This window comes from Spea bombifrons, chromosome 12 (assembly GCF_027358695.1).
Source record: "Spea bombifrons isolate aSpeBom1 chromosome 12, aSpeBom1.2.pri, whole genome shotgun sequence".
NCBI classification, from domain to species: Eukaryota; Metazoa; Chordata; class Amphibia; order Anura; family Pelobatidae; genus Spea; species Spea bombifrons.
The window spans coordinates 22,401,939-22,415,228 of NC_071098.1; the positions used below are offsets into that span (position 1 = coordinate 22,401,939).

Here is a 13,290-nt window from a genome sequence, read left to right on the forward strand (position 1 = left end):
CTGACATTTGCAATTCTCCCTGCCAGAAATTTCATCCTCCCTGAATCTGTCAATAAACAATTTAATGTCCATGATTGTCTTGTGCAATTTGTTTGTCGTCTTTTTAATTCTAGGATAACCATATTATAGTCTGACCATGTTAGCGTTAAAAAAAGTGTTTTTTAACGCTTTGAAAAAGCGAAAGGCGAAACGCGTAGTGTGTTGTTTTATACTATTTTAGACTTTTTTATTCTGTAAAGTATAAATAACCTTTTTACATTGCTCCTGGGACCATTTTCTTTTTTTATCAAGAAGGACACCTGCTCTTCCAATATCCTTGGTGGGGATCATACCACATACGCCTGTAGGAAAGAGCAACCTTCAAACTGCTCTTAGCCATGATTTTAATCAAAATTATGAGTACCACATTTTTATCTTATTTTATATATACCTGGAATATAAACATACTACACCATTGTCCTACTTTTTTCTACTACTACCCTCTTTGTAAATTTCTATCAATCAAGCCAAGAAGAGGAAACCTTGGCAAGTGGGCTGCTGCTCTATTTTATGAAATTTTAAAAAGTTTTAAAAAGAATTACCTTTAGAAAGTCCTGTCTAGCACTTTTTTCCATCCCCCTTGTTTTGTATTGTTTTTTAGACCACAAATATTATAAATGGAAAAAAAAATACATTCAATAAAAATTCATGCAAAGGACAATCAGAAATGAAATAAGTAAAAAATTTATAAAAATTCATACTTATATGAGAGGCATTGTTATGACTGATATAACATCTAGTTACACTACTTTAGAAAATTGGAACATTAAGATTGACTGCACAGACAAAATGGATGCAACGAACCAGAGATATTAGCGCAAGATAAATAAAATATGACAAAATAACATAATAGTAGACATAGTTTCCTTATACTGCCACCTGCTGATCAGGCTGGCTTTGCACTCAGCAGTCAATACAAAACAGTGATTACAATGGTTTAGCAGTGGATGGTGGTTACCATTTAGCAAAAGATGAAAAAGGTCTCATACAATTTTCCCACTAATTCCAACGTGTAGTCTGTACAACCTCATAAAGCTAAAAGGAACCTACAGAGCTTATAAAACTTAAGCCCGCAGCTCTCTCACTTTTCTTTCACCTTTCCTAGAAGTCCCCTTGAAGTGCACATTTTCATCTGATTTTGAGAATATGATTGGTAAAATTATACAAATACATACAGGGACAATATAACAGGTTATTGGTGGGTAGACCTACACATGATATAAGCTGCTGTCAGGTTTCCAAGGAAAGTGAACCTGAAAGTTGGTAAATCTCTTTTTCACCTTATGTGACTAATACCTGGGAAATACTGTTGCCAGCACTTCACTTGCCTGCAAATTGTTTACACAAGTTAAGTGTTTAAGTTATTACAGTTCATGCAAAGGTTTTATTGTGAAGACTCGTAGCAGCTCCAAACCAAATCAGAGATCCGGACAAGGAACTCTAAAGTAACCTCCCTCAACAAAAAATGTGGTGGTCTATACAATTTTGGGCTGGTATAGTAGAAATGCTGATCTACTCTTCCCCATTCTTTCACATACAAGTGGATGCTCACATACACACATACACACACACACACACACACACACACACACACACACACACACACACACACACACACACACACACACACATACACTACATAACACAGAGAATATTAATGCACATTCCAGCCTTCTTAATCAAAGTAAAAATGTTTTAAACATCCTAACCATTAGTTAGTCATTTTAAAGGTGCTTCTTTTGCATCTCCAGAAAGCTTTTTGTTTACTTATGGGAGGGTCGAAATAACCTTGAATGGAAGGAGAGAATTCCCAGTACGGAAATCCCTGTAAAGAAGTTCACTAAGCCCAGCCCCCCTGACACAGCACATTATAGTAACCTTTGGCAGCTGCAAAGTAGGCTCACTACTGACTCTCGAGGAATATGAAACTTCAGTAAAGGTGTGTCTTCTTTTCTCCCTTTTTTATACATAAAACAAACTGCCTTCCTTTAAAGTCATTGGTAATTAGAACAGATATTGTAAAGGTAACAGTTCCAAGAAAATTTAAATATACTTTTAAAGTAGGTTAGATTTTTCTTTCAATATATAAAGGTACAATATGTATATTTCTGTCCTCTCTTCATGCTAATGCAGGGCAGGCCGATCATTCCCATGTGCAAGTCAAGACTGGGAATAAAAACAGGCCCAAGAAATTCCAGCACCCAATGTCATAATGTCATCAGCATGAACATTTTATAACCCTAGGAACCCTTGTATCAAGATCCACCGTAGAAAGTGCTTTAGCTGGAAATTTCCTGCAGACATCTACTCTACATAGCTATGGTACTGATTTAATTTAAAGGGAACGCTAAGCTGCCCTATGCATAGGTTCTCCAGATCAACACCCAAATCTTCGAGGTCACGGGAGCGGGGTCCTGACACTCCCCACTTTCCACTCATTTCCCCTTTAAATGTCATTAGTGGGCAGTCCTGGCCGTGTCCTGCAAGGGTAGGCTCTGGGTGGCTGGAGCCCACAAGTTCCCAGGTATGATTAAAGGGTATACAATCACATTACATTTATTTATATAGCGCCAGCAGATTCCATCGCACTGTTACAATCAGACAAATAAATTGAATTTAAACACACAATAACTGGTTCAAAAGGAGAAGATGGCCCCGGTCTTGTGAGCTTAGAATCTAGTCCGTGGTTGAGGAGGAAATGAAACAATAGAAGAGAACCGTTTGGATGGGTTGATAGGGTCCGGATGATCTGTAGAGCTTAGCTTTACTCAACACAAATATTTTTATTACTTCCTAGGTAAAAATGTCATTTGACTATTTCCTATATAAAGGAGTGAGATTTTCTCCAGGCTCATACTCAGAAGACGTTCTCAACTTTGCAGAAAATGAATTTCAGGTCTTAGATGACGATGTGTACATTGTCACCTATCCTAAATCTGGTATGGTATTCCTTGTAAATTGTCTGACATGTTCATATCACCCAAGTGTCCCCTCTATAAGAGAAAATATTTAAATATATGCCTGCTTTTGTCTTGCATAGGAACTAACTGGATGATAGAGATTTTAAGTCTTCTCAAGCAAGGAGGAGACCCCTCATGGTGCAGGAATGTACCAATCTGGCTTAGGTCTCCATGGTATGAAACTAAAGAAGGCCAATCACAAATCAAAGATGTGACTTCTCCTAGGGTACTTACATCCCATCTTCCATTCCACATTTTTGCAAAGTCATTTTTTACTTCAAAAGCTAAAGTAAGTACTTACCAGTCATCAAATGGCAAATATTTGACTGCATGCAGTATTATGGTTGCAGTGTAGTTCAATGTTCTGAAGAAAGTAAGATAAATGCACAAATGGTCAATACTAAACTAATAAATAACTAATTTTAATAGTGATCATGTATGGAAATGTAAGTAACTATATGGTAACTGTGGAAAACTCTTTCCGTGGAAAACTCTTGACTCTTTCTGTTACAGCCGTGATTAACAATATAATTACTCGGTATTAATCACCCAACTTGACATTATTGTAGCTGTCACTGTATTTTATGCAAAAGGAACAAACTATTTTCATTTTTTTTCTCATAGGACTTCCCCAAAACAAACCCCTAACAGCTAGATCAATGGTTGATAAATCAATGCAGCACTTAAGAGGAAGGCAGACATATTTAGGCCCAACATCATTTCCTTAAATGCAAGAAAGAGGTATATGCCCAGACTTCCATAAGAAACATTCCAAAACATTACAGTCCAAGTGAAATAATTCATTGAAGGTAAAAAGTTAATCAAAAACTATATCACCCATGTCAAAAAGTAATTGCCCACCTAGACCTATTTGCTGGTTGTCCCATCCTTGGCGGTAATAACTGCAATCAAATTTTTGCGATAACTGACAATGAGTCTTCTACATTGATGTGGATGAACTTTGTCCCATTCTTCTTGGCAGAATTCTTCTAATTTAGCCATACTGGAGGGTTCTGGGGCATGAACTGCCTTTTTAAGGACATGCCACAGCATCTCAAATCAGATTCAAGTCAGGAATTTGATTAGGCCACTCCAAAATCTTAATTTCGTTTCTTTTGAGCCATTCAGAGGTGGACTTGCTTGTGTGCTTTGGATTATTGCCCTGCTGCATAACCCGACTCCACATGAGCTTTATTTCACAAACTGATGGCCAGACACTCTCTTTCAAGATTTTCTGGTAGAGAGCAGAATTCACGGTTCCATCGATTATGGCAAGTCGCCCAGGTCTATACATGAAATCATCATTATTATTTTGTGTTTACTCAGGTTTAAATTAAAATTATTTTGATGATCTGAAACATTTAAGTGTGGCAAGTATGCAAAAAAAGAAGAAATCGAGAAGGGGCAAATCATTTTTCACTGCCCTGTATTTACGACTGTGTAATAATGTAATAAATATGATTCATAAGTTGAATGTTATATGTAAAGCAACTATTCCACTGCATGAGACTGTTAATATAATCTAAGTTTGCAGAAAAATAGACTTTCGCTATTATTTTTTTATTATTATTGTTTATGCACAATTATATTCCACAGTCTTGTACAATGAGTAAACGGTACAACTCACGTAGCTGCATTATTGTGGTAGATTACTTCAGTCATAGTCACCCAGAGTTATCTTCTGTCTCATGGAAGTATATTTACAAAACAATTATATTAATCAGGACTTGGCTAGGATTGTCATAAACTGCTCGGTTTATCCCTATCCATTTAAATATTTTCCTGAGTCAACAAATTCTTCGTTAAGTCTTCTAGAATGTCTGCTCTTTTTTACTTTCAGATATTATAGTCATCCTTTCAAAGATTACATTCATGTTTCCTTGAGATTGGGTTTGGATACCATCCAGATGCCATATATATCCAGTGAATATCATTGTTCAAGACTAGGCAGTAGCTACCACACAGCTGTGACATCAGTGTTGGACTGGACCTCTGACCCTGCCCAGGTGGCAAGAGTCCTAGCTACACATCAGGATCAGAGTGCTTAAATAAACTTTTTCCTGAATAATGTTGAATACAAATAATGACATCAAATAGCATGTATAACCACCACCCTTCTAATTTAAACTGACTGTGTTAATATTTCAGATCATCTATGTAATGAGAAACCCAAAAGATATTCTTGTATCTTTGTACCATTTTGCCAAAATACTCTGCCTGTACAAGGATCCTAGAAACTTTCAAGAATTCGTTGAAGATTTTTTACAAGGAAATGGTGAGTTCTTAAAACAAATTTTAGCAATTCTAAATCTGTTCTCCCTTAGAAGGAAATAACTTTTCTTTTTGGCCTTCCTAAAATCCAACATTGTGGTGGAGCCTTTTCTAGTCAGACAGGCCTACTGGTAAACTAGGAATTTCCCAGTTGGCACTGGGGCAGCACTGATATCTATGCAGCTTAACAAGGGACCGCAGCTTACTACTGTAGCGTTGACACACTGTACGATGAAACGCTCTCATCTTGCCCAGGGGAAGCCAGGAAGCCGTCTGGGCCAGAGAAGTCTGCAGGTGAGGTAAGCGGGTGCTAGAGGGTGAATGAGTAAGTGAGTAAATGAGTGAGTGAATGAATGAATGTATAAGTGTTTAGGGGCAGAAGTGGCACAGACAAGCTGTAAAGGCCGCACAAGGTGGCACAAGCAGGCTGTTTAAGGGGAAGATGAGGAACAGGTAGTCTGCTTAGGGGCAGAGATTGCACAGGCAGGTTGTTTAGGCATAGTGGTGGCACAGGCAAGCTGCATAGGCACAGAGGTGGCACAGGCAGGCTGTTTAGGGGCATAGATGGCACAGGTAGGTAGGCTGTTTAGGTGCAGAGATGTACAGGCAGGCTATTTGGGGTCACAGACAAACTGAGGGCGAACATGGCACAGACAAGCTGTTTGGGGCACTGAAAAGCTCCCTGAGGGCAAAGATGACACAGGCATGCTGTTTGGGGGGACAGATGGCACAGACAAGCTGTTTGGGGGCCATTCTTATCACTGGGCTGGTTTGTAGGTACACCCCTTATGTGACATGTAGGCACACGAGCTTGACCACACAATAAAATATATGGGTCTGGTGTCCAAATATTTCCAGGGCTGCTTTTTATTACCAGTCAGGACCTGATTCTAGTTTGCTTTTGTGAAATAATCTCAAGTGCAATGCTATGGTCACCATTCCCCGAATGCTTCCTTGAATATTTGACAAATCTCTACACTGTTAGTGCCAGATCCAGACAGCTGTCCTTTCTAGTTGGCATCTCCACTAATTGAAACAGGAATCTTTCCTTTAACAGTTAAAAAAATAAATAAAATAGCCTGCCGCCAGCTGCGACCCCTGTCGTTACAGCACTGGGTACGACCTATATATTGAGCTCTGCTCCTCATGCTCTCAAAAAAAAGATAACATAGCGGTATATAGAATAATTTACATAATCCTTAAGTATCTTTTGTTTTAGCAGTGATGTAAATTACCTTTTTTTTTATTAACTTTCTTTTAGAGAGTTTTAATTTCACTTGTTCATTTATTTATCCACTTATCTTTACGTGATCCGATTTGCACATATCTACACAGATACTCTAAAGCCCTCATTAGTTATCTAATTGTAAATGTATTTAAATGTTGATTTTGGATCTGATAATTAAGCTTATGACTAAGCCCTTTGTGCAAAACATGTGTATGGTTCTGTGGTAAGACTATTACAAATACAGCAAAGTATATGAAATTACCACTTACCTTTGTTGCATATATATATATATATATGTACATTTTGTTGGAGGGTCTGAATCCGGCCCCTGGTTCCCAGAGGACTGATTATTTATCTTGAGGGGTGGGTGGTTTACCAGAAGTAAAGATGCCTGGCTTTTATGAGTTTTCTGATATAACTCTGCATTAGCTACTACTTCTTTCTTCAGTCCCCCATTCCCTTGCTTAAAATCTACTTTATCCCTGTAACTATTTAACTATTTATAGAAGCATAGCATTTAACCTTGGTCTTGCCTTAGATTCATGATAGCTTTATGCCTATCCCATACACAATTCAATTGCCTCACTGTATTAGCCTCTACCACTTTTGCTGGGAGGCTGTTCCATTTATCTACCACCTCCTCAGTAATCTACCACACTCGAGTGGCAATATGTGCATTTTTCAACATGCTACCACTTCTAAAACATACCTCCTTCCCTCATAGGCAGAGTGGCATATAGGGGGTTAAAAGGCATTTCTAGAGGCAGAGTGGCATAACGGGGGTTAAAAGTAATATCATAGGGCACTCTGCCTCCAGAAAATCCTTATGCCCCCCATTGAACACCCCCCCACCGACTTACCACTGCTTCTGACTCCCTGGTGTCCGGTGAGGGCAGCAGGTGGAGGCCGGCATTCATGAAGTTAAAGGGGCCGGCGTGCATGCACCGCGCCCCCCCAATGGACATGCCTCAGCTCTTTGTCCCACCTCTTTTAAGACGTGGGACAAAACGCTGAAGCACGGCCGTTGGGTGGTGCAGTGCGGTGCGTGCACGCTGGCCCCTGTAACTTCATTAGGCGCTGGCGGCCGAAGAAGGCGGCCCGGCTGCCGCTTTCAATCCCGCTCGCAGACGATGAGTGGCTGTTTTGAAAGTTGGTCTGCTGGCCCACCGGGAAATTTCCCAGTATCCCGGTGGGCCAGTCTGGCCCTGGTCATCATGTTATAAGCTGCAGGGGAGCCATGAGGTATCTCCTAGTTTACTTGTTTATTTTTTGTATAAAAAATAGTGAAACATATTTTGTTGCATTATTCCAGTTTTGTATGGCTCTTGGTTTGATCATATCAAAGGATGGATGCAAATGAAAGACAACAGCAACTTTTTCACTATCACATACGAGGAACTGCAGCAGGTAACATGAAGAAATCATTAAAGAGAAAAAAATTAAATTTTGTTTTTTTAATATGTCCATATACAGTGAATATTTTATTTCTGCTTATACTTTAAATTGTAGTTACAATTTTTAATATTTTATTGGGAGCATATACTTATATGTGCAAATTAGCATTAAAACAAATTAAAACTTTGCAATATCATCTTATGGAATTTATAATGAACCTAGCGCTTAACAGGTCAAGATAACCCATAATCCATATGCTCATTTTATATGCATTCTACATGCACCATATTGTAAACCGCTGGAAATTGTTCTGCATTATTATTATATCATATAATGTACCAAATAGAAAAGATTCACTGAGATTTCTTCACAAACATAATAAACTATAGTTATGCCAATATGAAAATGTCTAATACAAAGTCACATAACATGCCACTTTTTGATTCCTTACCAATGGTTATATGGACTCTTCCATTTACATGCCTCATATTTTGGACACAGCATCAGAGCACAGCATGGAGCTGGAAGTGCTGTTTTAATAATTGGGTTTAGTCAGACATCTTCCCCTGCGATAAGTCATTTCAGGGAGGTGGCTTCACCTGCTGCTGCACCCCCCCAGCCCCCAAACATGTATGAACAGGCTCTGGAGTGTTACCTGTGCCCTGGTCCTCCTCAGGGTGGGAGACAGGCTCTGGGGAAACTGGGAGAGTTAGTGACACAGCTTGCATTCTGGTCCATCTTGTGCTAACTAACCTATCAATTCTCGGTAGGCAGGCCTAACCCCTTACTATATTTCCCCCTCTCTTCATAATCACTTACCTTGCTAAAGTGGTATGGTGGGAGCACAAGGGCTCTGTCTAACTGTTCCGTCTGAGTGACGGGATATGACTTTGTAGTCCAATACTCAACATCTAGCACAGGCACCTGTGACGGATCAGTGAGACCTCACTCTCCCCCAGTCATGGCTGCCACAAGGTGGGAGCCCCTCTCTCTACTTCACTCCCTGATGCCTAGGTGCTATGCACCGCCATGCACCCACCTTGGCGTGGCCCTTATTTCTTAAGTTAAGAAGCAAGTGCATACACAGGAGTGGCCACCTGAAGCACAGGGTGTGGGAATCCCTAGGACTGGCCCTGTGTGTAACCATGTGTTAGGACCACTCTTGAAATGTAATTTCTAAAAATAATTTCATTGACTTTTCCTAGGATCTCAGAGGCAGCGTAGAGAAAATTTGTAAGTTCCTGGGAAAGGAGTATGATGATGCACTTATTGACGCAGTAGTGAAACATTCTTCTTTTCAAGTAATGAAAGAAAACAAAATGTCAAACTACAGTATCATGCCACAGAACTTCATGGACCACACAAAAGGAACATTTATGCGCAAAGGTATTAAATATACTTTATCGCCAGACAAAATAAATGTGCATGTTATATATATATGTATCTGCTTCCCATCTTCTCACCTTCTTCAGCCATTTTCTGGTCTCCTCTGATCTCTGAGAGTGGGGGTTAGTATGTGGGAAAGTGCCCTTCTGCAGAAAGAAAAAAAGACAGGAAAAATCCTTGATTGTTTGTAGAGGCAAATTTATGCACAGCTTTCCCCACAGGCACCAAAATGGTTAATTGTCATTCGCATATTAATTATGCTCCCCCAGAGATTTTTACTTTTACTTAATTTAATAAAATCTTAGTTAATGTAAGGAATGTTCATTATACTGAGGGGATGGTGGAGTTGTGATACAGCATCCCAGCAGCAGAAGCCTAACCTCCACAGAATCCTTAATTTATTGTAGTCTTAGTTAATCTTTAGTTATGTGGAGCAACCTCCCAGCAGAAGAAGCTTGTGGTCCACAGAACCTCTAAGATTTATATTTTTATTTAAAGTAATAAAGTATTACTTAATGTAAGGAAGATTTACTTTATCAAGGGGGTGGTGGATATGAGAAACAGCCTCCCAGCAGAAGAAATTTGACCCTTGAGATTTGTACTTTTATTTAATGTTGTAAAGTCTTACTAAATGTAAGGACAATTTACTTTACTAAGGGTGTAGTAGATATGTGGAACAATATCCAGTGCACTGGCACTAAGTAAAAAAGTAGCACATGCTGCAGCAAAGTTAAAACTCTTATGACTTGTATATAAGAAGAACAAAAGGTAAACCTTAAAAGGCAGAGAGGCTCTGATATGTAGGAATGAGACAGAGAAACTGGGCATGGATGAGTATACTAAGGACAATTACTGGGAATGTTTTTCAAAAAAAGTGAGAATAAGAAGGTAATGGGCACTGAAAATGATAAGCTGAAATAAAGAAGTTACGAATGGCCATAACCATGGGATGGGAGATTGTAAGAAGAACCAAGGGGGAGATGTTACGTTTACACTGAGGATAGCAATATATGGTGCTATACAATCCCCGACTAGCACAGTAAAATTGTCCCTGAAAGCAGTACCCAAAAATAAATGTTGGACATATGACTACTGGAGCATGTGGCTTTTTCCTGGATAAGCCAGGTGCGTGGAATGGCAAGGTTGAAATGCTGTTGTTCACAACCCCACTGAGCATTTGACCTGTGTGCCCAATGGTCACTTCGGGCCTGCTAATATGTGCCCGAAATGGTACAAGCATGGTTATTACATGAGAAATTAGAATACCGGTACATGGTGAATTAAGTGACATTATTACTATATGCAAGCTATTATTGCCTTTATTAATGTAATTTGCATTGTGTTTCAGGTGTTATTGGAGACTGGAAGAACCATTTTACTGTTGCTCAAAGTGAATACTTTGACAGTGTTTATGAAAAGAAGATGAAAGATCTCAATATGATTTTTTTCTGAGAAGAAACTTGACAAATATATTTCACATATTTCAGAATTTTACACGAAACAAATAAACATAGTCTTCCCTTCAGTATTATACAATGATGCTTTTTCCAATATTACAATACATTTTCCCCCACCACTACAGCAAACTCAAAGATGGATAAGTACCTAACTGTCCTAGGCATTTGAAGTACACAAGTACTAATTAAATAATTATTAAGTAGAAAATTATTCAAATAGCTAGACTATATAGGCCAATCAATATTATCTATCTATTTATCTATGTATTTATGCACACAGGTCAAGATATAATCCTATCTCCAGCTCAATACACTCACAGAGCACTGACTGCTCTCTCTCCTTATATAAGAATAATACCCCCTCTTCTCTCTACTGCTGCTTCGTGAGAGTGTGCCAGAGAAGCTGCAGCTCTGTCATTTCATTCTGATTGGGAATCAGGCCTATTTTACTGAGCACATCAAAAGTGGGTAACTTTAACAAATCTTTACTGTGTTAATTTAAATGTATCAGTGTTCACTTAGATCAGTGATACATAAAAATTGTCAGCATCGGCCCATGTGGGTGACAGGAGGTAGCACAGGCTTTTTTTGTCTGAAAAGGTAGGTGAACATTTTTTCTCCAGTTGGCCCACCAGGTCTGCAAGTTCAGATATTTCCCTTGTCTTATATCTTCTGGCAATGAGTAGCTTATAGCGTACCACTTGGAGGACCCAGGGGTCTGGCGTAATCCGCACCCAGTTGTGGAAAAAACGGGAGATCCTGCCAGCAACCTGTGGAGGGAAAGAAAGACAGGAAACAACTGGACTTACCGAAACCGGAGCGTCCTCTGGGAAAGCCAGTGGAACCTCTGCCTCTGCTTCCTCCTCTCGGCAGGAACGATCGCTGGTGGAAGGCACCTCGGTAAGATGGTTGGAGTTGTTGGAAGTTTCTGGAGCCTTGGTAGGCAGAGCGGCTGGCGACCCTGCCCCGCAGTCGTCCAGCCCTGGCGGAAAAACGAGATCCGGCCTGGAACACTTTCCGCATGGAGAGCTTGGCTTTATTCCACAAAGTCATGAGGTAGACGTGACGGTTGAGTTCCTTCACAAAGGCGTCCCCAAAAAGAAGATCATTGGCGGCCGCACCTAGGTCTTTGGAGCCCAATTCTACCAGATGAGAGTCCATGCGAAGAAGGGCCGCCTTGCGTCGTTCTGTGGCTATAGCGACATTGGCGTTGCCCAGGAGGCAAACCGACCGGAGGGCCCAGTCCCGGATAAGCTTGGGGTCCAGGGGAGATGCCTGAAGGAAAGCTCTGTCAGCCAGGGACAGAATCTGGGTTACAGGGCCCACCAAATCCAGGAGCTTATCCTGGGCAGACTTAAGGCTTTGCTCCAGGCCTTTCCTGGGGTCACGCTTGTTAGCGGACAACAGGGCAAGAACGTTGGGGTCAAATTCCGGGGTGAGCGCCACCTTATCAGGAATACAAGGGCGAGGGCATTCCGCCCGGAGTTTATTGCGCACCTCTTTAGGCAAAGGCTTGAGAATCTGCAGGTATAAACAGGGACTCAGCCTGTGTAACAGCTCCCAAGCACAGAAAAAGTGAGGGTAAGCACAGAGGGCTCACCTCAGTAAAAAGAACAGGGGCTCAGCCTGCCAGAAGCCAGTAATGATAACCTAGAAAAAAACGAAAAACAGAGATATCCAATGAGAGAATGTGAAGAAAAACCGCCAACAGCTCGAGAACACTAAATACTATGACGGCAAAATCCCCTAGAAAGTGCTAGATTCTGGCGCCTCAACAAAGATGGCCGCCGGTAGCTGCAGAAATCTAACAGACAAAACATCAAGATGGCCGCCGCGATGAAAAAACGAGGGAAAACCAAGATGGTAGCGAGGGCTCGCAATGCAAGACCTCACCGCCCTGCCAAAAGGCCGCCTCGCGGCAACGACAGGAGACAAAAACGAAGGAAAAGGCAAGCTAAAAGCCAGCAGCCAACACCAGAGAACACCACCAGAGGAAGAGGTAAGGGAAAAAAGGAGAACCGAGGAGGTTTTGGAATAAAGGGAAAGGGGGGGACACCGGGGCCGGGGAAGGCAAGCCCAGAGAAAGGGCAGCACAAAGGGAATAAACATCGAATAGACAATAATAAAATATGAAGCAGGAGACAAAATATATAACGAATATATATAAATATAAAATATAACCAAGAAAACAGAGGGAAACTCAAAATATATATAAATATACAGCAAATAAATACTTCAATAAATGTAATGTAACGTGAACCCAATGGGTCCCTGTCCCCCCATGCCGGTCAATACTATATGTAAAAGTATAATACGTATCCACTTTAAAATCGATGACTTAATTATTGTATGAGCAGAAATCCATTAGGTGCTGATTACTAGTTATTTTTATAGCAGATAATGTTTAGTATCTTCAATGTCACTTTTGCACTAAACTGTCATGTAGGAAATCATTGATATTTTGGTCACAAAGCAGTATCAACAGATAAAAAAAATGTATGTTAAGGGCCATACTGTCAGCAATGCAAAGGTTGTGTAATGCAATCACTGAAAA

General features: G+C 40.3%; 2 protein-coding genes across 2 annotated transcripts in view; both read left to right on the plus strand.

The window, feature by feature from the left end:
• The first annotated feature begins 1,945 nt into the window (after window positions 1-1,945).
• On the plus strand, window positions 1,946-10,809 carry LOC128470691 (sulfotransferase 2B1-like). Its single transcript, XM_053452597.1, has 7 exons — window positions 1,946-1,978; window positions 2,837-2,978; window positions 3,080-3,288; window positions 5,148-5,274; window positions 7,811-7,905; window positions 9,099-9,279; window positions 10,628-10,809. Exons 2-7 carry the CDS (start codon window positions 2,843-2,845, stop codon window positions 10,729-10,731), a joined length of 852 nt encoding a protein of 283 aa, XP_053308572.1. The 5' UTR covers window positions 1,946-1,978; window positions 2,837-2,842; the 3' UTR covers window positions 10,732-10,809.
• LOC128470685 (sulfotransferase 2B1-like) overlaps window positions 2,551-13,290 on the plus strand; it is a 122,357-nt gene continuing 111,617 nt past the window's right edge. Inside the window, exon 1 of the mRNA XM_053452591.1 lies at window positions 2,551-2,563. The gene's annotated coding sequence lies outside the window, so the exon portion shown is untranslated. The remainder of the gene's footprint in view (window positions 2,564-13,290) is intronic.

What these genes read in the sequence shown, in the direction of transcription:
- LOC128470691 (XM_053452597.1), top strand. Translation starts at nt 2,843, where the DNA reads ATGTCATTTGACTATTTCCTATATAAAGGAGTGAGATTTTCTCCAGGC. An exon ending in AGATTTTTTACAAGGAAATG is followed by an intron (nt 5,275 to 7,810) that starts GTGAGTTCTTAA and finishes GCATTATTCCAG; the next exon opens with TTTTGTATGGCTCTTGGTTT. An exon ending in CATACGAGGAACTGCAGCAG is followed by an intron (nt 7,906 to 9,098) that starts GTAACATGAAGA and finishes GACTTTTCCTAG; the next exon opens with GATCTCAGAGGCAGCGTAGA.